Genomic DNA, 27,556 nt, shown 5'->3' on the forward strand with positions numbered 1-27,556 from the left:
ACATTACCTACTTTTTCAAAAAACTCAATTGGCACTAAGATTATATTCTATATTTAATAAATAAATTACTATAAAAATCATCATATTTTGTTAAAAAAAATACAAAGAAAAACATTTCAGAACGACGTAGCTTCAGCTTTCTTGCTCTTCTCCTTGTCCGTGTCAGATTTGGACAGAGGTCCGTGTTTCCAGTCGTCAGGGTAGCCGTACTGTCGCACGTCGTCCCACCACTGCTGCTTGCCGTCCGCCCAGATGATGTACACCACGTTGGTGCCGACCAGCACGGCGAAGCACACCCAGAAGGCGACGCGCCATTCAGCCAACGTTGACTGGAACAAAACAATAAAAGTTACAGCAAGTTTTGATAGATATTTTCCTACTAGTCAAATCAGTTACTTTTGTAGAACTCTTATAACGATTTGCTAATATGGAATGTATATGAAACATTACATCGTGACGTCACGTTCAACTCACCTACTTTTTATATTTCTATCCGATTTATTAAATATAATTTGTGTTTAAAAATATGTGTTTTTCTAATAATTATTTGGTGCTTTATTTCATGCATGGTGTAAAATAATTTATTTTAAATACAGTACCCTATTTAGAATTTCCCCTACACCCTATTTAGAGGAACGCAAAAAAAAAAGTTTGATTACTAATTTTGAAATTACTTAAGCTGCTGTAATCCAGTAATGAAACATTTTTTGCGTTCCTTAAATTTGTCCATGAGTATATTGGGCAAAATATGTATATTCTGATCATGGAACATATAATACCAATGCTTTCCACCAAAGTAATGTTACGAGATGTCAAAGAATCCATTCAAATACCGTCATGACCATGACATATAGCCGCATTTTGACATGTGACAAAAAACCGAACAAAGTTGGTTCTGTGCGAGGCAATCAAAATTCCTACTCCAAAACCGGGTACTGTTGTACTGTAGTAGGATTTTTATTTCCTTTTACATTACCGGCACATGACGTTGGTTTTGTCCAAGGAAAGAAAATTTCTACTACAATACCCGGTTTTGAAGTAGGAATATTTGTCCTCTCCCAGTGCTGGTTATGTAACTTGGTTATGTACGGAGAACAAGGGCAAATGTCAATTAGATAGGAAGTAGGAAAACAAAATTAACTCGAGTCGCAAAGTTACAACCATCGATCAAGAACAGCTTGTTACTGTCTAAAGTTTTCCTCATAATAATCAAAGTTTCGCACAGTTTAACTTTGTTCTATTTAAAGATTAATATCCAAAAAAAGATCATGTTAATTTAATTTTATTGGAAATTAAATTACAATGTCATTTATTATACAAGCCTTTTTAGTGTTGCTTGTTTACAGGCCCTCAAATAAAGATTTTGACTTAATGATGTAGGTACCTAACCGTATAAACTTAAACTATTATGTATTTGGACAAAGTTTGTTTTTACTGGAAATATGAAGAATTTACATATATTTTATATTAAATTGGAAGGGCTAACTTTAACTAGCTTGTAGATTTTTGCGGGATAAAATTCAACTAAAAAGAATAATGCAAGGAAACATAATAATTAACATAAATACGAGTAATCTAAACCAAGCTTCTCCTCTGAGTTTAAAGATCAAGTGTCATTATATTTTTTTGCGTGCAACAAATTAGATTTAGAGCGGATAGAATGCGTTAAGATGTATATTTCCTTAATTTTCTTTTTCGTAACCGCAATTCCATAATGTGTTGTTTACTTACATCGGGCGTCAATAGCCCTATCAGGTAGGGCGTGATGATGCCGGAGATCGTAGAGGTCCCGTTTATCATGGCCGTCAAGGAGCCCGCGTAGTTCGGCGCCAGGTCCAGCGCGTTCACCTGCAAGTTTAAATAGCTTATTAATCTCCTTAGATTTCACAGGTCTAATCCCGGTCTTTTGATAGGCTTGCGTGGGGATATATCCAACACGTAGAGGCCCCTTGGAGAGCTTTTATGTCACGTAGAAAGCCTGCTGGAACCCGTTCACAGGCGCAACAATAGACACCCATGGACCGGTCTCAGCAGGCATTGGGACTATTGTAGAAAAAAGTGAAAAGTATACCGGTCTATGGATTGAAGTTTGGGTGGACAATGAGACTGCAAAAACGTCCGGACACCTGCCATAACAATGTTGTCCTTTTCGCCGCCATTGACCTGATATAAAGTTATAACATTTCGTGTCCCACACGCCACGACTTGATATGTTATACGGATTGTTTACGTGCAATTTGTAGCTTGGCGTTAATGAAACTTTAACATTGACATGGTGGAGAAAAAGTTAAAGCTATTTAGCATACTTTCGTAAAAAATACCTAGGCTCAATTATGTGTTTGTAGGGCGTAAGAGTCCAGAATAGGAGTTTAATATCGAAGTTGTTAAGTTGTTAATTCTATATCCTAAGTAATTACCTTCATTCCACTATAGAATCCTCCCATTAGCGCCATAGAAGCGATAAAGTAAGCCACAGCCGCCAGCCGGTCGCAGCCGGCGTACGAAGCCAATATGATACAAATGGCCGGGCCAGTGGCGGCTAGAACAATAACACATTGGTAATAAGAGACAGATTGCTCACAAGTTTCATGCTATTGCAATAGGCCCCAGCTAAACTACTTATTATTAAAACACTTCTTACTTATATACTTTATATCTACAGCAATTTACGTTCTTGTTTAATATCATTACGTGTAAGTGTAAGGCCTGAGTGGACGCTCGAGTTGGGCGTGCAGCGGGGCGGGGCGTGCGGCGTGCATCGCTGCATGCTTCGAGCGTCCACTCAGGCCTTACACTAAATGAAAACATTACATGCGAAAAATAGGCATAGGTACTTCTCCTAGGGGCCTGTGTCCTCCAGGTATATAATGCCTTATTAATATTTTTCTAACCAGTTATGGCGTTTTAAACAAACTTTACATTGCGTATTTTGTCCTAAATATCACGTGTTTCCGACTTTCCAATTTCCCGGCCCCTAGGGTCCGGTAAAGCGCTCAAGCGACGGTTTGTTTACGAGTTGCTTGGCGATACCGTTCGTATCTTATCCCTTTGGGAGTGACGCTATTAAGGATGCTCATAATTCACGTTGGAGCAATTACTCGATACCCGACACTTGTCTGCGAATATTTACCTACATTTAATACATAGAGATTATGTAAGGTCAATGTGGCAAATTTCGTCATAGTGTCTATTGTGTCTTGTGTCCACGAGCGTTTATTTCTTTGATTTTCAAGCGTAGAAAAAAAAACCATTTGCTTTTGATTGCTGAAACTAAAAGCGATCGCTGCTTTGTCGATGAATTTAACAATTTCGTTCGTTGTTCGAGAAAAACGCTAATAGACGGAATAGTCCCTATGACGAAACTAGCCACATTGACCTTAGGTATTAATATATCAACCTAAAGCTTACATTACAATAAAATTCTTACCAATAGTAGTATGAATGATTCGTCCCGTTTTGATCGTGTGCCAGTTCTTCTTGACGCAATAGTCGCAGACCAGACCGAAGATGAAAGAGCTAATCCACATGGCGAGGTACGGGATCGCAGTGAGGGTGCCCGTCGCCGCTATGTTGAACTTCAGTACGTCGGTCATGTACTTGGGTAGGTCTGTCACCATCGTGTAGTAGCCCCAGTCGTGGCCAACCTAGGACCACAAATTAACATACCTATATGTAACCATATGACGATAAATTAATGTTCTCTTTAAATTAACCTAGGGCTATTCGATATATCTAGGTAAGTGACAGACGAGGTCACGAAAAGGATATTGTTAGTAATTAAATAAATAGATAGTAAAGCTAATTCATACTTTACATATAAATCACACATTATGGCGTTAATTGAAACATACGAAGTACCGGAGGCCGTGAGTTCAAGTCTCGCCCAAGACAGTAATTTTTCTACTTTTAAATTTATTCTACGCTTATTAATATCATCGATCGCAGACGTTTCTGCTTGTTAAAATTAAAAAAAAAATTAAGTACCTATTTAAATAATTTAAATAATGTTACCTACCTCATAATATATATCTAAGTTTGCTTTGGGTAGCAACTGGGCAGTTAAAAATGTTTTCAGTCTCTGGCAATCATGTGGAACAAAGGAGTTTGTAATATTTTAAATACGCCATTTACATACATTTTCACAGATGTTATGTAGGCACATACTTGGTACATACACAATAAGCTGTTATTGTTGTCGTCCCGTACTCACGTCATACTATCATAATATTCACAATTTTATATGCTATCTACGCAGAGAAGGTTGATTCATTTCCATCCATTAATTGTTAGCTAATTTATAATAACCGATTTCCAATAACAGGGGCTGAACGGTTAAATCAGGCGATGTTCTCGTGCGCGTGTGTGGAGTGTTTATTTGATGAAAAAGTTATCCCAACTTATCGCAATTTCTTATACCGTACAATGGGGTGAGTAGGGTTCGTGGGGAGAGTTGGGTTATGAATGGGGAGAGAAGGGGTGAAAGGGGGATGAGATGGGATTTTAAGGCTACTGCTACAAAAATAATGTATTCCAATTTAAAATGGAGCTATAGTAATACTCATAATAAACAAAAATCGATCCAACAATCTTCCAAAATCACCTTTGTATGAAATCCCATCTCACTCCAATTACGAGAGACTACGGGATGAGATGGGATATCCTGTTTATCGTCAAAGTTATGAAATGGAACTACTCAAAATAAAATAAAAACTAAAATACAAACGTCCGGGGAACACTTATTATATGCACCATTCAGTTTGCATATGTAAAAATAAAATGTTATCGAGGTTTGAATGTCAGTTTTGTCCCTACTCACCCCATTTTACGGTATATTCCTCGATAACTTTTATTTTTAATATGCGTTCTATACATACTTACATATCTTTTGAAGGTTCCGAATGTTCCTATCTGGCTACGGTGTCGTTCAGGTACTTCTGCTGCTCACTAGATTTGTACTCATATTTATTTTTGTTTATTAGAAATGAATCAAAATTACATAATATTTGACCCGAAAGCATCGTAAAACCAGAATGGTTTGTCTCGATACTCCATTCCGAAGTACTACCAATAATTTTCACAAGTGTAACTTACAGCAGCAAACAGCAGAGCCCAGACTGGGACAGATCTGACGATAGCTTTCCAAGGCACCGGGTCTCGTATACTGGACTTCTCCGAGCTGGTCACATGTTCGTTCAAGTACTTCAGCTCCTCATCGGATATGTACGGGTGCGTGTTCGGGGTACTGTAGCATAGCAAGCTCTGAAAATGCATCGGGCAGGGATTAATTTCACCGCATTGCACATGTGAATCTAAGTGAAGTTCCATGACTTACAGAGATTTTCTGAAAAAACGATTGGGCCATGTATTAAAAAAAAAATTTGTTATTTACCAAACTTGTTTTGCAATATACCTACGCAATTACGCAACTATGTACATTGTACAATACATATTTTGTCCAGGGTCCGCTCGTATTAGCGATGATAAACACCCTACTTATTAATTTACAACAAATTGCACTTTAAACAAAGGCAGGGAGTTAAAATGTCGTAGTCATTATTTGGAACAATGATATACATATAACCCAGACCGTGTTTCAAGTGAGATAAGACTTGAAGGTGCTCATTTTTTCAATAGCATAAAAATAAATAATGTAAGTTTTTTTTAATTTCGCTGATTTATGCGAAACCATTAGTTTTCTCTGAATATATGTACATGGGAGTTTAATTGGTAGTAAGGTCGCCTTCGTTTGATTTACACTGAAAACGACTATACTCGGGAGTATAACTAAATAAATTTATTTCGTTTTACAGATTTGTTGATCTGCTTTATTTAGTCGTTAAACTAAGTATACAAGTACGATAGGTACTTATAGCATATTTGACGTCATATTTTATTAATATTATCCACAAATATCGCATTTTATAACTAGGTAAGAACGTTGGTATTTGTGTTAAGTACCTATTAGCTACGTAAAACATATCCATGCGCGCTGTGGTAGTCTATTAAGCAAATGATAAAAGCATATTTTGCTGTCAGAACTATAAAAATAAAAAGACACGAGTGATTAAGCAGAACACTCGTATATAAGTGATATAGAGCATATGTAGAAAATGTGCACAAAATAATTTTATATAAATATCATATTTTTTATGTTTGCTGTATTGACCAGACACTTTGAAAACGAATATAAATTTGTTTCGTTTTCCCTGTATCAAAAAGTTGATGTTTTACTGCCTTCTTTCACTTAAGTATACTCGCACAATATTTATAATTATTATCTGTGTAAAATCTTGAGTTTAATATGGCAGTATAACGTCAGCATTTATCATCTTCCATTTAATTTGGACTATTGATATAAAAAAATACTACAATATTTGATACGACTTACCTAGATTTGGGATATTATTCTCACTCTCAAAAAAAGTTCATAAGCTTACCCAAAAAACGAACCATATGATGCCGAACAATCCGAAAAAGTAGAAGACATTGGCCCAGTCCTTGTCTCCGGCCATAAGGAAGCCGGACATGAAGGAGCCAAAGATATTTCCAATTTGGGCGCCGCCGAACACGATGGCGCCTTGGCGCCCTCGCTCGTGCGGCGGTACCCACCGCGCTAACACTATCATTAGAGCTGGCATTGTGGGGCCCTGAAGTTAAATAATAAATACTTAATAGTATTAACTAAATTTTCAACACCGATAAGCGTAAGTGTATCTTATTTTTGTTTAAAACTAAGCTAAAAGCTGCAACCCTCGTTCTGCCCAATGTGCTCAGTTAAGAACATTTAGTTTTTACGGTTCCTGCACAGGAATTCTAAAAACGGAACAATATTGTCTTTAAATGAGAACTTTGGACAGGAACCCGAAGATCTTTTAGAATGCTTGGGCAGGACTAAAATCCCAAAATTAAATTTATTTTAGGAGTTTTATTGAGAGCGTAAAGATTGCGTTTTGCTTATAAATATGTACAAACAAAACAAAATGTTGCGACGTAACCATTTTTCGTATTTAGTCTTAATTTGTGCCACTAAGTGCAAGAATATATTTCTTAATACGCAACTTAACTGCACTTCTTATGAGAAGTTTTACAACCAATAAAATATCGATTAAACTTAATGGTAGAATCATTAAGGCCAGTCGCCAGACACACAATTATATCATAACATAAGTAAATGGTGTAAGTGTTATTCGTTAATAGAAGGGTTAAATTGTGTGACTAACATGAGATAACGCATTTATTACATTAAATAATACAATTTTAAACGTTAAATTGTGTGTGATTGACTAGAATGTATAAATTATTCGTTGACTAATTCAATAAAGCAAAAACGTTTTAAACATTTACTGAAATAGATAAATCAATACAACAGTTAATACAACGTCTACTATCAATTTAGATGACTAATAAAAATAACACTACGCATAATATACAATACGCACGAGTCAGACGTTATTCCAATGGGTTTTTACTGATATGTAAAATATCCTTTTAATAAATAGACGCCTTAATTATTAATTACCGTAAAATAGGGTGAGTAGGGTTCGCGGGGGGAGAGTTGGGTTATGAATGGGGAGATAAGGGATGAAAGGGGGGTGAGATGGGTTTTTAAGTGCTACAAAAATAATGAATTCCAATTAAAAATGGAGCTATATTAATACTCATAATAAAAAAAACGATCCAACAATCTTCCAAAATCACCTTTGTATGAAAATCCATCTCACCCCAATTACGAGGGACTACGGGGTGAGGTGGGTTTTCCTGTTTATCGTCAAAGTTATAAAATGGAACTACCCAAAATAAAATAAAAACTAAAATACAAACGTCCGAAACAATTATTATATACACCATTCAGTTTGCATATCGTCGGGGATAGTGCAATATACTGCGTAACTAACAAAGTCGAAAGAGTTCGAAATTCAAACACCGTACAAGGAAGTGGACCTTACTGCATTTGTTAGTTACGCGGTATTGCACTATCCCTGACGATATGTAAAAATAAAATGTTATCGAGGTTAGAATGTCAGTTTTGCGCCTACTCACCCCATTTTACGCTAGTTATATAAAACAACTTACTTCACCCATACCCTGCAAAACTCGAAGGATGAACAACCACGTCGCACCCCCTGCCTTGACCACTACAGGCGTCAAGAGCGTGAACACGGCGGTGCTCAAAAGCCCTACTCCAAGCGTCCATTTGCCTCCATATCTCTCCGCTAAGTATCCCCCAGGGACGTGCGTAACGGCGTATCCATAGTAGAAGCCACTGAGTATCAGCCCTTGAGTGGACTCCGACCAGTCGAATATTGCGTGCTAAAAAATAAAGTAGCTATTAACACCCTTTTAGCTGAGGTGTTACGAGTAATATGATGACATAATAGTTACCTAGTGTTATTTATGTCTGAGTTTCGGATGATTTTTTTGAAAAGGTAAGCTCTGGAAGCGGTCGGCTAAAAATATTAACTCCAGAAGAAAGGGAAATCAGTATTTGTACTATACTTAAATGGCAGCAAAAATAGCTGTCGCATTATTATCGCACTTGCAATTGACTCACCCGATTGCAATCTAAGGCATTCTTAACTAAACAGTTAACTTTTTTCAAAAGGTACTAACTACCTACATATTTGGATGATTTCTTGTTAAATTATTGTTGGTTGTCGTGTTATATTTTAGTTACTTAATTAATATTAATTTAGTTTCATCCATTTTAAAAGAAGTTTTGTGATACACTTTATCATCACAGATATTGGATATCAAAGTCCTTTGACAGAAACTTATCAACAATTTTATCGCTGCTTGAACTATAACTTTATCGACAAACTAGAAACAACAGTTTCAAAGGCCCAAAGTCGGGATCAATACGTAAGATTACAGCTCCGAAACTAAAACTCAAAGGGGATTGAGCGTTCTGGTTGGCTAACTAAATCTTCGTCAGGTTTTAAATTGCTGGTAACTTTACTTATATACATTTAAAGATATTTTATATACCCTTTTCAAATAGTATCTAGATCACCGATACAGTACATAGCGGCCCCCTTTTTTAAATATATTTCGTTTAATTTAAATAATCACGATTATTTAGCAGTGGCGCTAGTGTGCACGTTGATGGGCTCTTAAGCATCTTTACAATATCGGACTTGTTTGTAAGCAGTTAATTTAATACCTCATTACTAGTTTTATGTATTAAAATGTAGTGTGTGTGATGTAGTTGGCCAATATATGTAGGTACATTATATTTTTTACCAACAAATAGTTATATATGACACATTTATTTGACAAGGCAAATTGTATCTTTTTAGTTGACCACGAAACCCCGAAAAAATATTCGTACCTAGTGATATTCTGTTGAGTTAAATTATGTATACGTATTAGTATTACTAATAGACGAATAGATGTAAACAAAGTTATTTTGCATGTGAATAAACAGCTCGGATATATTTATTTTATCAAGCAAAACGTGATACTCATATTAACACGTTCTTATTTGAATACTTTATCAAATAAACACAAATAAAATCAAACATTTTTCGGAAAATATTCCATTGTCACTGACTTAAACAAATAACTTAGTATGCTAGTCGTATATTTTCCTATAAAGCTTTCATAAAATTTGCTGGGCCTAATAATTATTGTCATGGGAATTATGTATGACGTCACGTATATTTAACTTAGATTACAAGTCCAACTGGTTACTAAATCACGTAAGTGTTCGGCACGTTAAACATTAACCAAAGTACTGAAGATATCAATGAGTATGCAAGCAGCAAAAGGTGTATAATGAGTGAATGAATGAAATCTTTATTTCAGGCAAGTGGCCTATACATAAATACCGATAATGATATGTACTTACAGGTTTGCTACTGACAGTCCCATTAGCTGTAATCTCGCTATCATCCGGGCAAGCATTGGGATCGTAGTGCTCGCTGCTGTTGCCGCTGTTTCTGACCATCTGCGTGACAGCCAGGTTGAGGCACACCCGCATCGTGTAAGCGTTGCACACGGCCAGCAGGCCCATGATGCCCAAGACGTACCGCTGGGGAATTAGGAACACTAAGCGGAGAAAATCAAACGATGTAGTGTTCTTTCATAGAAACGCCGTCATGGCGGGTCTAGGGAGTTCCTAAAAAGCTTTAGCAGTCTCAAATAAATAAGTATTGAACAGAGAAGAACGGTTTAGCAAAATATCTTTCGTACTTAAGTACAAATTGAAACACGTAATTATCTGTTTATTTTATCAGTTATCACAATGCTCAACAAGTTGAGTTAACTTAATATGAATTTCAATATAAAATGTGATCGTTGCTTGCCCAAAACAACTTTTTTACCAGGTGCCTGGTCAGCCTGCGAAAATTACAAAGGAAAAATGTATGTGTAGGTATTATGAATCGATCAGAAATATATATTTTTGGTCAGCCAAAATTGTTTATGAATTCGTTCAACAAAACTGTCTAGTTGGTTCGACATAAATAATCAGCAATACATATCTTGATATTGCAACTACTGTAAAAGTATAAAACTTTGCTCTTTTTAACATAACTTTGGCCACCGCGTCAGAGTTCAGTAAAAGTGAAATATTTTAAAAGTAGTAACAGATACCTCTTTCTTCAGAAAGTGTATCTGTAAGTTATTTCGCTTTTACTGAACTGTGATGCGGTGGGCAAAGTTATGTTAAAGGGCAAAGTTTTATACCTTAACGGTAACTGACGTCAAGCTAAGTTTTACCGCAAATCCAGAGCTGGAGACTGACCTTTCGGTACTATATGATTATATGTAAAATTACATTAATATAACACACGCTACCTTTTGAACTTTTAAGCGTGCTCCATTATCCAATGTTTTGCTGTTATTAATGCTCGTGCTAATTACAGCACACACACACACACAGCACATTAGTGTTACAGCGAAAGGTTGCCAGTCAGTCACCAGCTTAACATATAAGCAATGCATATAAGATATGAGGATCTGCACACGTGTATATGGTAATTAATTATTGATGATTAATCAGACATCAATTAGACATACCTATATCATTCTCAAAGGGCATGACAATATTGCCAATATAGGTAGGTACTAATTCAATACACTAGGCGTAAGTGGTATCTCGATAGTGCGAAGCATGCTCGATAATCGATTTGTCAGGGTTTCGTGTTTCCAGTGTAACAAGACTGAGCTCAGTGAATAGAAACTTAATATCAACGTTATATAGTGAATAGCTGATAAGTTCTCACTGTGCACTTTCATTTTTATTCGCGCAAAAGCAAAATAACGTATGCATAGTAAGGAACAGGGCGCGTAGCCAACGTGCATATCGTTAACGCTCCGTAGCATATCGTAGTCATCTCTCTAGTGCAGTGGTTCCTAACCTTTTCAGTCCAGTTACCCCTATGACTAACTAGGGAACCTGATTTTACCCCTCCTCCCAAATGGTAAAAAAAAATAAAACGTGTACGTTTGTTGTATTGTTATATTAGGTTAGCTAATACCAGTTTTACCCCCACGGGGGTAATTACCCCCAGGTTAGGAACCACTGCTCTAGTGCGACAGTGACAGTTGCGTTTCGTTCGCAACGGAGCGCGCGTTAACGATTGCAAGTTGGCTACGCACCCTGAGGTAGGTACAATTCTAGTTTGATGACATTTTATTTAACAAAGCAAAATATTCAACATTAGGTAAATAACGCGCTTAATCTAAAATAATAACATGCATATAAACACGTGGAAATAGAGAGTTTAGGTAGGATACTTAACTTCTGCAGGTACTTACATTTTGATAGTATGTGTCGCCATCTTGGTATCATTTCAAAATTAATTTTCTCCTATTTGTTACGTTTCTGAAAAGTAAAAATTAAATTAAATAGCAAAACAGTGGCTATCAAAATTAACCAACTAGGATAAATACATATTTATTCTCATAGCCCTATAACCTCCCCTATAAATGCTAATAGAATATCGATTTAGCCGATTATGAATAAGATTGTAAGTAGATATTTTACCTACTGATGAAATAAAACTATTAAAACGGATTATATCGCGTATATTAAATTAAATTACGGATTAAATCATTACAGATATGCTTTATGAAACTATTAGTGGACAAAAAAATAAAAATCGCTGTAAAAAAAGTAATTATGAGGAATTATTTATGGAATGCCGTATGTTGCCGGTTCATGAGGAAGTAGGGATGTTGCTGGCATTAGAGCAATAAAGATGATTTTAAAAATTATATAAATCACTCTAGGTTCACGAGAACAATCAGTAAAAAAATGTTAGAGGTTCCGTCTTGTGGTAAAAATTATTATGGAAAAAGATGTAGGAAGTACTTGATCCCAAAATTGTATAACGAAATACCGTATGATATAAGGGAATGTAAAAATGTAAGATGTTTAAATATAAAATGAAAATGTTTCTATTAGACAAAATTAAATTAAAGTTACCACCATTAGCAATAAGATGCACTATTAACAATTAATTAGGCAATTATAGCTGGTCAACCAAATCTTGTCAGTAAAAAAAGGCGCGAAATTCAAATTTTCTATGGGACGATATCCCTTCGCGCCTACATTTTTCAAATTTGCCGCCTTTTTCTACTGTCAAGATCTGGTTGACCAAGTATAGCTAAGTTTACCCATCTATGTTTTAAGGGAGTTCCCTCTGCCAACAAACTATCCTGCAGTTTGGCAGAAGAAAAAAATATGTATGTTAGGGTTTATTTCATCTGAATAAACGATTTATTCATTTATTTTTATTTATATTAACGCTGTAAAGGGTTCGACACGTCGGGATGTAGAATAAATTCAATATACGCGATGTAATCTGTTTTAATAGTTTTATTTCATGAGTAACTAACGCGGTAACCGAAGACAATATTATTTTACCTACTGATGTCAGAACGCTTTATATCTGTTTTTTCCCTTACATACTACACCATTTGGATTTACCGCAACGTGTATAAACTAGGCTTGAACTTAAAGGACAACATATAATTGCTCATCCAAACAAATTGCGCCACTAAGCTCCCATTTACGGGCATTGTCAGTCACGAGTAGATTAGTTAAGTGTTTTCACCTACTTACACCAGCGACTTATCAAGAGCATTTAACTTCAATACCTAATGATAAAGCGGTTTCCCCTACGAGCTGATTTCATTGGTTATTGGAAAAGGAATTTAGCCGTTAAGGAAGAGCAATAGAGTCTTCATTCAATGTCTTAGATTTAGATTTTCTACCATAGATTCCGTATTATGAAGACTACCACTTTTACAGGCGCCCCTGTAATAAACAAATAAACCGTGAGGCGCATCGTGCAGTTGCATCTCACGCCATATATTATAAATACTAAAATATTTCGATAATATTACTATTTGTTTTAATTGGTCCACATATCCCGCCATTAGTGACATATATGTAATTATATTAAATTGTAGACAAACAATTTCTTCAAAAGTAAATAATATCTAAATGTAGCAATTTATGTTTACTATAGGTAATAACAATGAAATTACAAAGATATTTTTTTACATATAATTGTTTTCCCCTCAAACACAACTTTTGTTTGCCTAATAGAGCAAAAATTATTTTATTTAGCTATTATTTGTAATATTAATGTTGTATTCGTTTTTTTTGTTTTTTTGTTAATTTTTAATTTAATTAATATTCCTGTGTATTAACCGAATTTGATTTAATAATGTATACTAACACATATGGGTCTTGCCTGAACTAAATTTTAATTTTATTTAATTTAATTTATTACGGTTCTATACGTAAATTATACAGCTTAGGTAATAAACTAAAAATCATTTTAGTGACAGCAGTTTTTTTACTGCATCACCTATTCTGGTGTAGGATTTGGAAGAATTAAGAACAAGTTATTACATACCGTAAGAGGTGTGGGTACGTACTATACCCACAGTACCCACACCTCTTACTTCATCTAGTACCTATGTAGCTAATAAGTGATCTGTAGCCGAAGTGGAAGGTTAATAAAGCACATCGGAAACGTCGTTACCTTGTGCTCGGGCACTAATTTACCTGCTATTGATGGTATGGAAGCATTGACGTAGTTAGGTATAGGTATGCGATTAACATTGTTTCTGTCTTAAAGAGAAAATCGATAAATAAAACTTTTTCCTGGCTAAATTAATATAAATTATACTCTATTGTCGATGTTCTATTATTATAAAGAGATAAGTACTACCTAAAATCCCACTCTTATTTTGCTTTACAGTGTATACAAAAATGATGTTGCATACTCTTTGGAGTATGTATTATACAGTCCACCATTTCCATCCTTTTCACCTCTTCCAGTTCAGACTTGTAAAAAACATCTACGAAACTTCATGTCTTACTAATTACTAGGACATAAAATTACATCAATAACGATTTTGGCACATCGGTATGCAATTTATATATGAATACCTACTGTTATTGTCAGAAAGTAGTCGACCTCAGAATGCAACTCAATCGCCTTGCTTATGCAGATTGCTTAACGCATGAGATGATGTGAGATGAAGCTTGACTCGACGAATCATAAGTTTTATACCACCTCCATTATAGGTACAAACTGGCATAATGCTCGCTAAATGGTTAGGGGTTATCGTAGGATATGGGCGCTTGTAACTCCAGGGCTTCATTTATTGTTTCCATTTTTATTTCAATTAAAAAAACATTTTTTGGCTAATTGATATCAGTTTTGAATACCACGCCGCTCATTGCGGCATAGTCAATTAGGCCATTTTGGCCATTTTTGAAGGGCTCTAGCACCTTAAAAAACAAAAATATCAAAAAAAGCAAAACGGTCCGACACAGATATTGACAATATTAATCTGTGTTGAAAAAATCATTGCTCTAGCTTCAAAACCCACGGAGGAAACAGTCGAGTACGTTTCTATGGAGAAATGACCACTCCTGTTGACTCTTAAAATAATTTGTTACGTACTATTTCTAAAATGCATAATCCTTTCCATTGCTTCCTATTTGCAATGGTACTTATTTAATTTTGAATAATTTCTAGTCCATCAATACTGCTGGTTATAAGTGAACAGCAACTATTTACTGATCACCAGCGGTAATGATGGACTAGAAATTATTTAAAATGAAATAAGACAAATTAATTACTTTATCGAAATTAAACTTTGAACTCACGTGAGCGTAACCGTTATTATTTAAATATATTAAAATATTACTTAATAATAAATTAAAACATATCGACCAATAACACTGGTAAACACATTACCTGAGGCTGTCAATATATCTTAATATATATGGTGTGATTTTTCACGGTTAATCGGGTAATACCCGTGGCCTCCCACAATTGCTTTCCATTTCAGTTTGAGTACCTAGTCATAAACACGTCTTGTAACTTCCACAGTAATAAATCATAATTACCGTATTGTTATTGTTTTTGACAAGTACAGTATAGGTACTGTAAAAAGTATAAACTGGTATCAGCTGCATACTTAGATGAGTGTATTATCAGTCGAGAGTCAACACGATTAAGATATTATCATTTAATTGTGCCAACGCTACAGCATAGTACAAATATAGTATGGAATTTTATTGTGATGTTATATTCTATATATATAAATGCAAGTGTCCTGACTGACTGACTGACTGACTGACTGACTGACTGATTCATCAACGCAGAGCCGAAACTACAAAAGCTAGAAAGTTGAAATTTGCACACTAGGTTGCATTTGTAAAGTGTACAAGAGATAAGAAGCAATTTTGAAAAATTCAACCCCTAAGGGGGTTAAAAAGGGGATGAAAGGTTGTATGGGGTTCAAGTTTTAGTTTAAGCTAGGAATTTGAAACTTTGTGAAAATGTATTATATTAAAAAACAAGAAAACTAATTTCAGCGTTTTAGAAAATTCATCCCCCAAGGTGGTGAAAAAGGGGTTGAAAGTTTGTATGGAGATCAAATATTTCTGTGAGCGTGGGACTTGAAACTTTGTATATGGGTATATTATTATAAGACAGGAAAAGTAATTTCAGCGTTTTTGAAAATTCATCCCCTAACAGGGTTAAAAAGGGGTTGAAAGTTTGAATCCATTACAAATGCTTTGAAACTTTTTAGAAAGGCATAATAGCCGATTACAAAAAAAAGTAATTGCGACGTTTTAGGAAATTCAACCCCTAAGGAGGTAAAAAAGGGGATAAAACTTTGTCTTGGGGTGCAAATTTTATTTTAAGCTAGGAACTTGAAACTTTGCAAAAAGGTATTAAATTAAAAAATAAGAAAACTAATTTCAGCGTTTTTAAAAATTCATCCCCCGAGGTGGTGAAAAAGGGGTTGAAAGTTTGTACGGAGATCAAATATTATTGAGAGTGCGGGGCTTGAGTCTTTGTATAAAGCCATATTATTAAAACTTAAGAATAGTAATTTCAGCGTTTTTAAAAATTCATCCCTTAAAAGGGTTAAAAAGGGGATGAAAGGTTGTATGGGGTTCAAGATTTATTTTAAGCTAGGGATTTGAAACTTTGTGAAAATGTATTATATTAAAAAATAAGAAAACTTATTTCAGCGTTTTCAAAAATTCATCCCCTAAGGTGGTGAAAAAGGGGTTGAAAATTTGTATGGAGATCAAATATTTTTGTGAGTGTGTGACTTTAAACTTTGTATATGGGTATATTATTATAAGACAGGAAAAGTAATTTCAGCGTTTTTAAAAATTCATCCCCTAACAGGGTTAAAAAGAGGTTGAAAGTTTGAATCCATTACAAATGCTTTGAAACTTTTTAGAAAGGCATAATAGCCGATTGCAAAAAAAAGGAATTGGGACGTTTTAGGAAATTCAACCCCTAAGGGGGTAAAAAAGGGGATGAAACTATGTCTTGGGGTGCAAATTTTATTTTAAGCTATAGGGCCTTGAAACTTCGCAAATAGGTATTAAATTAACAAAACAAATTTCAGTGTTTTTAAAAATTCATCCCCCGAGGTGGTGAAAAAGGGGTTTAAAGTTTGTACGGAGATCAAATATTTTTTAGAGTGCGGGATTTGAATCTTTGTATAAAGCCATATTATTAATTCTCAATAAAAGTAATTTCATCGTTTTCAAAAATTCATCCCTTAAAAGGGTTAAAAAGGGGTTGAAAGATTGTATAGGGTTTAAATTTTATTTTAAGCAACGAATTTGTAACTTCGTAAAAAGTTATTTCATTAAAAGAGAAGAAAACTAATGTTAGCGTTTTTCAAAATTCAACATTTAAGGTGGTGAAAAAGGGGTTGAAAATTTGTATGGAGGTCAATATTTTTTGTAAGTACGGGACTTGAATCTTTGTATAATGACATATTATTAGAATACAAGAAAAGTAATTTCAGCGTTTTTAAAAATTCATACCCTATAAGGGTCCAAAAGGGGTTGAAAGTTTGTATAGGGTTCAAATTTTATTTAAAGCTAGGAACTTGAAACTTCGTAAAAAGGTATTTTATTAAAAAACAAAAAACCTATTCAGCGTTTTTAAAAATTCATCCCCCGAGGAGGTGATAAAGGGGTTGAAAGTTTGTATGGAGATCAAATATTTTTGAGAGTGCGAGACTTAAATCTTTGTATAAAGCCATAGTATTAGAACACAAGAAAACTTATTTCAGCGTTTTTAAAAATTCATCCCATAACAGGGTTAAAAAGGGGTTGAAAGATTGTATAGGTTATAATTTTATTTAAAGCTATGAACTTGAAGCTTCGTAAAAAGGTATTTTATTAAGAGAAAAGAAAACTAATTTCAGAGTCTTTGATAATTCATCCCCCAAGGTGGTGAAGGGGGTCGAAAATTTGTATGGAACCCAAATATTTATTGGAGTGCGGGACTTGAATCGTTGTATAAAGGCGTATTATTACAATACAAGAAAAGTAATTTCAGCGTTTTTAAAAATTCATCCCCTAAAAGTTTAAACAGGGGTTGAGAGTTGGTAGAGGGTTCAAATTTTATTTAAAGCTAGGAACTTCAAACTTCGTAAATAGGTAGTTAGGTAGTAGGTTTTATTAAATAGTGGACTTGAAAATCTTCTGGGGGTTGAGAGAGATTATATCGAGATTATCGAGAACAATTTTATTCAGTTAGGGGCTTGAAACTTCGTAGCCAGGTTGTGAAAGACAAATCTCATGCGTTGTATAATAATTAACAAATGATTAACTGTCCCTACTGCTATCTTTTGCTGCATAATGTTCTAAGCTAATGTAGAATTTATAACCACCAATATACAAATCCACGCGTACGAAGTCGCGGGCAACAGCTAGTATTAATATAAACACCTAGCAAATGATACCGATGTATAATGTAATTCATTCAAATGATGTAAAAGATTATAGGTTTAAATTAGAGTAAGTACCTATTTAAAACCAAATTGGAAAAACTCCTCTATATTATTATTTTGTAGTAATCATGCTAAACATGTTAAAGAAAATTAATTTTAATCTCATTTTAAGTGAGCAATAAGTTTTTATGCGTAAATAAAGCATCTCTAAACCTGAATGCATCAATAACGGATGAGCGACCAATAACTAATGGATAAATGGGTTAAAATGTGAATAGGAAAAGTTTTGTACAGTTAACAATTGTATCGTTTTGAATTAATAGGTACCTACCTACTTTTGAATGTTGGCGTTTTATTTAATGCTGTCTTTTGAATACGAAATAGGTAGTCGCAACAAGTTAAGGGTGGTCAGATTATCATTATTAAACAGTCTAGCGGTCTAATGTGGTCAGTATTAAACCAGATTAATCTTTCAAACTAAAAGTACTAAACTATTTATTGTCTTTAAATCAATCAGAAGGATTTTACTTAAGTTTAGCAACTGAGCCGTTTAAAATTATTTTGTTGCATTGTAATGTATTTAATTATCTAATCAGCAGTGACGGTCATTGTCAAGCTTCAAGGTCGTTGGCTGTTCAATTGGAACGAACGATATTCTATTCATCCGAGCCAAAACGGCGCAAAAGCCTTATTATGGCCAAGGTAGATAGGGGTTTTAGTTATAGGGCGGTGGGAATAAAAAACGTTGTGATTAAATAATTAAAGGAATGCCATAATAAAAAGAAAAAACCTGTTACAGATAGTTAAAACACATAACGAGGTAGTCTGAGTTAAACTATAGAAAGAGACTAAATTTTAGGAAAAAAATATGGCTGTTGAATTATTGTAACTTTTATTGCTAACGCAAAACATGACAAAACTAAATAAATATGTCTTTTAATTTGTCACAGGACAGATTGAATTTTTTGATTTAATGTCTGTTCTAAATTGGAACTTAAAAGAGTTTTTAAACAAATTAAAATCACGTGTCTCAGTCATCCCACCATTAACAGAATTCCATAATTGGGCATTTTCTCTTAATTGTGTCCCATTTAGTTTTTTAACCATCAACTTTTAGGTTATTTTTACTCCGAATCACGAGTTATTCGTAAGTTTGTTCGTTTTTACAAAATATGTAAATGGTCTGAAAACAACATTTCGTTTTTAATTTTTTTGCCAAATTAGATATTATAAAGTAATCGACGTTATCGCTTTAATTCTAATACTACTAGTTAACAAAATACTTTGACATTATATTAATTTTACTTCATCGTATTAAATATTCAACAGCATTTGGTACATCAAACATCATGTATTTTCCGCCGTTTCGCTGATTTTGACAGCGGTTATAATCGTATTTCACGGTATTTCAGCTTTTGTTTTACAATTTGAACTTATTAAATTATTAAAAATAGTAACAAAAACGACTTCACTTTACGGCGGCAGTATACATCTATTACAGTTTTATATCAGTCATATAAAATTTCACGTTCTAAATACCTACACTTAACCTAGAGCTATACCGTATGTACCTAAATGTGGAATTTAGATGTATCCCAACAAACAATTAGGCGACACTTAGCACCTATTTTATAACCTTAAGACATAGAACGGCGGTACAATAGCTGCATAGTCTTAGCCTACAGACTGAGGTGATATAAAAGTGTTTAAGAGGTTTAGCTATAGCTTTAAGAGCCACAATAACTATTTTAACCGCTATAATCCATGCTAAGCAGTTAGTGTTATAGCTCAAAGTGAATTTTATAACCTTAGAATCTATAAGAGTTATAAGCAGCTGCAATTTGCACTTAAGGTTCTAAACCGGTGATAAAAAGTCTCTTATAGCTCCTTGTATCGCTAACGTTACTTAACTCCCTTGTATCACTTACAGCAGAATATAAAAGTTATTAGTCGCAATTATAGATCATGTAGTCGCAGACGAGGGTTATCCAGTACCATAATATAGCTTATACTGTTATTAGAGACTAACTTACAAGCTAAGCCTATAGCGCCATGTTAAGATGGCTGATGAATCAATGAACAATTTAAAAACTATAAATTAGAACGTAAATACTGAATAAAAATGCATAGCTTTACTCAATATTGACCTAATTTTAGTATTACTATACTTAAAACCGGAGTTCACGGATAATGTAAAAATTTTCGAAAATTAAATACGATGGACCACAATTAAAAAACTATTACATTTTAATAAATATGCCTAGGATCAGAGGCCTTTTAAAATTTTGTTAATAATATACATAGTAATTGACAATGTAATTAATTTCGCCGTCATAAATCTGCAGATAGCGCTGGTACCAATGCACTATAATAATATTTCCTTTTATTCATCCGCCATTAGATTTCACTTCAAGCTGTCACAAGGTACGAGTAAGCTTACGAACAATAATACAAAAATGTAAACATCTACAACCAAAGAAGATAATGACAAAGGAAAATAATGTACATTTACCTTCTTGAGTGTTACAAATGTTGACTGGAAATGCCATTATACCATCTAAAGCTGAAAGTATCATCTATATAGACCCATACTACTACTCAAATAGGTAATAGTCACTTATATGGCACCCCTTTAACTCCTAAGTACTTAATCAATGCTATTATAGCACTACTATAGCGCTCTGCTACCTCTTATTTCAATCTGTAACCCCGTTGTAGCGCCATTTTGCAACCTCAGGTGTTAAAATTTGTGCCCAATCCGGGGTTATTACGGGGTTATAGCCGGCTATAACTCCTACTTTTAGAACATCAATAGAACCAAAGGAGCGATCGAACGGTTATATAGATCTCTTTTACCTCTTATATTTAGCGCCTAATGTTAGTTGGGATGTTTTACTTCTTTTTGGACAAAAAAATCGTCGTATGATTTCTTTACTTGAAACAGCGAGTCTTACAGTGTGCTCAGCACGGTTCCATTTTTATCGACTATCACTAAGCCCGTCACTTTCGCACTTACATACTTGTTAGAACGTGACAGGCATGGTGATAAACGATAAAAATGCGACCGTGCTACTAGGGCAGGATGCGTCCAGTATCCAACGTTAGTAGGTATATTTTCTTTGACTGCAGCATGATGCAGCAGCATATTATTTTATGCTACCTGATATCAAATGAATGAATGAATCATGATTTCTTTTTCCCGACAGAAATCGGAGATTTCTTGTTTGTAAGTATGGGACGATATTTTCCATTTTTTTTTTAATAGCCTATATTGTGTCCCACTGCTGGGCAAAGGCCTCCCCTGTCTTTCGCCACTCGTCACGGCTTTGTGCATGTTCCCGCCAGTCGCCACAGAATGAGTCCAGGTCGTTTCGCCATCTCATTTTTGGTCTGCCTCTGCCTCGGGTGATCTGTGGTGCCCAGTCGGTCGCTATTTTGGCCCATCTGTCCGGGTGCATCCGACAGATATGTCCCGCCCAATCCCACTTGAGCTTGGCGGCCTTCACACCCACATCTGCGATACCAGTTTTGGAGCGCAGCTCTGTGTTCCTTATCCGATCGGTTCTACGGACTCCGAGTACACTGCGCTCCATTGCTCGCTGGCAAATCTTGAGTCGGGACTTTTGGGCTTCTGTTAATGACCAAGTTTGGGCGCCATAGGTTAGGATAGGCAGAATACACATGTCGACGAGTTTGCGTTTTAGTGCTAGTGGAAGGTTGCCCTTCATTAATAATAATAAATAATAATAAATAATTTCCATAATAATAATAAATAATAAGAGCTTGCTCTTCTATACGGCCTTGTGGACCGCGAAGTACCGTACTACAAGTATTCACCTGCACCAGTTCTCGAGAATGGTCGTGCCACGCTCTATTGGGATCGATCTATCATCACTGACAGGACTATTGTAGCCAATAAGCCTGACATTGTGATAATAGATCGATCGCAACGCCGGGCCGTGCTCGTTGACATCACCATCCCCCATGATGAGAATCTCGTGAAAGCCGAGAAGGACAAGTCTAGTAAGTACCTAGACTTGGCTCACGAGATAACCGCCATGTGGGATGTTGATTCGACGATCATTGTCCCGATAGTTGTTTCAGCGAACGGTCTAATAGCGAAGAGTCTCGACCAACATCTTGAGAGACTCTCGTTAGGTGGTTGGATCAAGGGTCAGATGCAGAAGGCGGTGATCTTGGACACGGCGCGGATAGTCCGCCGGTTCCTCTCTCTGCAGCCCTGACCACCGGCAGCTTGGGTCTTGCCCCGCTGCTGGCGGCACCCTAGGTTAGGTTTTTTATAATATGTTTATAAGTATTTTGTATTGTTTTTGTAAGTGTTTTTGTATTTTATTTTTATATCTATATTGTAAAAAACCAACCTAAGAAGAGAAATAAATAAAAGAATAAATAATAATAAATAAATATTAGAGGACATTTTACACAAATTGACTAAGCCCCACGGTAAGCTCTAGGCTTGTGTTGTGGGTACTGGGTACTTAGACAACGATATATATCATATACAAATACTTAAATACATAGAAAACAACCATGACTCAGGAACAAATATCTGTGCTCATCGCGCAAATAAATGCCCTTACTGGGATTCGAACCCAGGACCGCGGCTTCACAGGCAGGGTCACTACCCACTAGGCCAGACCGGTAGGTAGACCATAAGTACATGAAAATTAATTAAATAAGTACATATTTTCCCGCAGGAGTTCGGAAGTTATCAATGTTATATGGCTGTAGAGTGTAGACTGACGTAGTATACTGGGCGCTTCACGTGTTAAAAAATATATATAATATTTTTATTATGCAACGTTTCGGTATCAACACGTGTCAAAAAACTATATAAAATATTTTTACCATACCACGTTTCAGAATCAACTGTACCTGACTCTGTTAAACAGCCATACTAATTAATAGGTGCTATTCTAACAAGCCATCCACTTTCATCGAAAATGTGTCCGACATTAGGTACTTATACTTACCTACTATAATAATTATGACTTGTCATGTAATCTATTAATTTATTGCACTTGCCAGACAATATAGCAATATAACACTTGACAGACTGATCAACGTCCCCGGCGCGCCGCGGCGAATTACTATGAAACTTTCCATACAATAAAATTTTGCGAACTCTTTAACGATGACAAACAGCTTGGTACAACCGACCCTTAAACTGGTACGGAAATTATCTCTTTAAGTAGTAGACTACTTACAATTTAATTATAAAACACGGAAATTAAAAAAAATACGTTCACATCCGTATAATATTGGCGTCATTTTTATTTTTACAACACTACTTATTTAACTCTTTACTGCATGTAATAAAAAAACAACGGGTTGCACTCTGGGAGTGCCGACAGAAATGAAAACTCAATGACTAGTCCAAAATGTCTGCAGCACTATGTATAATTGACCCATCCTCCTTTCTATTGAAAAACTTTAGTTCCGAAATTGCTGGTCAGCGTGCTTGTTTAAAATTCGAAATTGAAATTTGTAGCGTTAATTGTTTAAAATTCGAATAGAAATTGTAAAGTTACCTTGCAGACCTCGCATCTAAATAATGGTCATGATTTTGAGTTTTATTCACCAGTACTAGAGTTCACTTTTATTAGCGGTTTTATCAAGATGTAGCTTTATTGAATTATATCATTGAGTTTTTCTTTATTGAATGCCATCTAAACCTTACGGTCACGTGATCGCCTTACGCTGTCTCGAGTTTATCATTTTTTCCCCACCTCAAAAAGTGCCCAGCGCCTCTAAAGAAGTTTCACTTCAAAAATATATGTTAAAATTTGAACTTTAATAGCTAGAGTATCATATCCGCCATATATGGCTCCGGTAAGGGGTCAAAAAAAATCTATAATTTTCGTGATATGAGTGGCGATGTCATCAGCATAAATTATCCAAGTAAATTATTTTTACACAACTTTGGGAACAAATCAAAACATTTTATTAAATATTGGGACGGGTTCCACCGTGGCGGGGTGGCCAAGGTAGCCCGGATTGCTAAAGACGCCGGTTCGAATCCGGCCTTTACCACTAGAGGGTTTCGGGCCCGATTCGGATTTTAAACGATATCTATTAGATATCTATTAGACATCACCAAGATACGACTACGATATTATTAAGATCTAGACTGTCAAATTTGACATTTCCGCGATTCCGGAGATACTCTTGAACGATTTCCACAATGTCTAAAACGTCTCGTATTTTTAGATCTCAAAACGATTTAGTAACGAATGGTTACCCGAATTGAGCTGCAAAATATATCTAGTTGAAATCTAAAGTACCAGGTATCTATAGTACCTACATATCGTAGCCTTCTCTTCTCTAGAATGTATCTTGTTTTCCGAATACCGCGGTTCGTCACTTTTTCTTTAATACGAGTATGTGACACTGACATCTATTTAAGTTTTAAATTATTTTTACATTAAAGAACGGCAAATAAAATATTGAAATAAATTGTCAAAAAACAGTGATTAGATTAATCTATCTATTAGTCTATCTAACACTGATATAATTATTTTTTTTATATAAAGGTCACGTTCGGATGTCAACTGCAGCTGCATTAATTAGCATTACTGGTGAGGCATCGTTCTTACCGCCGCTGCATTTATCAAGTTCCTGGATGAGAGACTGTGCTTCGCATCGTCTGACAAAATCGAAACTCATCCACGAATTGCCTTTTCTAGACCTCTGCATTTATGTAACTACTATTACTTACTTACTTACTAATGTATATGGAAAAAAAGTCAATCTCTTACTATAGAAAACTAAAATAACGTCATTTGTAGCGCATGGAGGTACCTTAGTATGTTATTTTCCTTTCTCTGTTTTAAATCAAAATCAATTAGTCTCGAGATAATGAAATGATGTAAAGGTCCATTAATCTTGATACAACTTAATTAGACACACTTAACCTGGTTGACGAGTGACCCACTTAATAACTAGTAAGATTTAAAGAATATTTAGGTACAACGATTAAAGGATTTTTTTTAAACATCAATGTCATTTTCAACTTCTGGATATAAACCTCACTTTACAACACTCTGGTAATATTGCATGGAGTTCCCATACGACATAATCCAACAATCAGCTGAAGTTACGGGGACCAAACACTAACATAAACTGAAGTTAAGGTACTTTGAAAGTAGGTAAGTACCACTTATTCTTCCCACAGTTCTGGATTTGATAGGGATAAAAAATTGCTTAAAAAAAAGCAGGGGGCAGGCCCCGGCTTCGCACGGGCTACACAAAACTTAATAAATGACATACTTAAACCTTACTCAAGAATCACTCTATTGATAGGTGAAAATCTAATAAAAATCCGTTTAGTTGTTTTTGAGTTTATCGCGAACATACATACATACAAACAGAAAGACGCGGCGGGAGATTTTGTTTTATAAACAAAACCTTGGACCATACGTTGCAGCAATGTTATTTTAATAGTTAAAGTATTGTGACTGCTCTAGGTAGTCTACACTGTTAGATAGAGCAAGTGTGTTCAAACCTGAAAGGATAGTCGGGAAGAAAAAATTACAAAACACAATGTCAGCGAAATACATACTTATAAACAATCAGTTCAAATAATGTACCTAATTTTGTTTTCAGTTCAGTTTTAATGTGTGTAAAATTTCCTAATTTTATGTTAATTTTAATGTATTTTAATTTAATATATTGTGTATTTTGTTTTTATTATTAATGCATAAGATCTGTGTCTATAGTGTATTTTTGATATGAATACGATATTCGATGTTTTTTAAAGAAAATTTTACATTTGGTACGTAACGTACCTATACAACACAAATTATACACGTGTATATCATTCACGTGTCGTGCATAGTAATATTTGTATACACAAGTTTACTTTCTTAACACATTTTTAATACGAAAACTCTTAACATCATAAAAACAATCAAATCTCAATTAAGAAAGCAAATAAAATCATTACTTACTTATCTTCTCAGAAAAATCCTCGGCTGCAGATAACGATTAACTTTTCTATTCAATGTTTATTTTTCTTGTAGCACTTATTAAGGCTTTTAACTAGTAAACGAGTGACAGACAAGTAGCGGAGCACTCGACTGACGCAGTTCAGCGGCGCGAGCGCCGTAGCTACTACTCGCGTGTCGATCGCCAACATACGGTCGTCTCAGTACAACCAGAATAGCATTTGATCTCTGATAACAAGTACTTTATACCACTCGTAAGATTCCCACTATACTGGTTTATATCGAGTCAAACGCCATGAAAATGACTAGGTGCATATTAAGGCTTGCACGCCGTGTCTAACAAAGATCACACTTCAACACGTGAGGACGATTATACCTATGTTTAAATAACCTTTAAGAGGCTTCAAGTTTGTAGTTTATTCGCATTAAAAGATAAAGTTTAGTATTAATAAATTAAGAGATAAAGGAGTAGTTTATAAATAGGACCGTCGTAATTTCAGCTGTCGACAAACACAACTGTTTAAGATCACTGAGTATAATATGCATGTAAAACAGGCACTGTAATGTTCCACAAATAATGATAATTTATATATAGCAGAAATCAGAAATACTGTCTACCGCAAAGAATTGATAAATACATACAACAGCACAAGTAGATAATTGTTCCAAAATATCAACACACGCCCTGATTAACTCTACAACAATGCTGTGGCCACTCTTCCTGCTAAGCCACTTTAACTGCTACGAGTATCTAACTGAACGCGTTTTCTACAAGGGCGATTGGTAGTCTTGACTTATTTAATTATAATACTTTTATATCCGCTTATAATTATATCTACACGTTCTGTGACATTAATCTGCGCGCATAAAATGCACGCCATCAGCATAAACTTATGCAGACACAGTGGTCAATCACATACCGGCCTTCACCGCGAAAGGCACACCTGGCCCCTATTTCACCATGGCGACAGGTGCGACAATTCGACAACTGTCACTGTTGCTGACGTCACATGCATCCATGAGCTACGGTTACCGCTTACCATTGGGCGGGCCGTATTCCTGTTTGCCACTATCATTGTATTATTTAAAAAAACTTTATTACATCGGCAAAAAACAGGTATTTCTCTTTCGAAGTTTATGATGATGATGACAATTGTCACACGATTTAATAGAACTTTCGGAATTTCGTGACAATCGTCGTGTTTCTTGTGACAATTGTCATTAGCTTCGTAAAATAAGTACTTATTTATTGGCGATATAATGGAGTTTTTTTTAATGAATATGTTGGTGGCAAACAAGCACACCGCCCGTCCGATGGTAAGCGGTTACCGTAGTCTATGGAG

The 27,556-nt window shown here is 35.2% G+C and overlaps 1 protein-coding gene across 1 annotated transcript; it reads right to left on the reverse strand.

Moving 5' to 3' along the window:
• Positions 1–113: 113 nt before the first annotated feature.
• On the reverse strand, positions 114–26,382 carry LOC134651067 (putative inorganic phosphate cotransporter). Its single transcript, XM_063506053.1, has 10 exons — positions 26,217–26,382; positions 11,761–11,827; positions 9,848–10,047; positions 8,074–8,310; positions 6,438–6,647; positions 5,092–5,259; positions 3,428–3,644; positions 2,418–2,539; positions 1,732–1,848; positions 114–329 (listed from the first exon to the last, which is right to left on the reverse strand). Exons 2-10 carry the CDS (start codon positions 11,792–11,794, stop codon positions 117–119), a joined length of 1,518 nt encoding a protein of 505 aa, XP_063362123.1. The 5' UTR covers positions 11,795–11,827; positions 26,217–26,382; the 3' UTR covers positions 114–116.
• Between the last annotated feature and the right edge of the window lie 1,174 nt (positions 26,383–27,556).

The sequence above is a fragment of the Cydia amplana genome, chromosome 9 (genome assembly GCF_948474715.1).
Source record: "Cydia amplana chromosome 9, ilCydAmpl1.1, whole genome shotgun sequence".
Classification (NCBI taxonomy): Eukaryota; Metazoa; Arthropoda; class Insecta; order Lepidoptera; family Tortricidae; genus Cydia; species Cydia amplana.

What these genes read in the sequence shown, in the direction of transcription:
- LOC134651067 (XM_063506053.1), bottom strand. Translation starts at nt 11,794, where the DNA reads ATGATACCAAGATGGCGACACATACTATCAAAAT. An exon ending in AATCATTCATACTACTATTG is followed by an intron (nt 2,540 to 3,427) that starts GTAAGAATTTTA and finishes TTATTGTTCTAG; the next exon opens with CCGCCACTGGCCCGGCCATT. An exon ending in GATTCTATAGTGGAATGAAG is followed by an intron (nt 1,849 to 2,417) that starts GTAATTACTTAG and finishes TTAAACTTGCAG; the next exon opens with GTGAACGCGCTGGACCTGGC.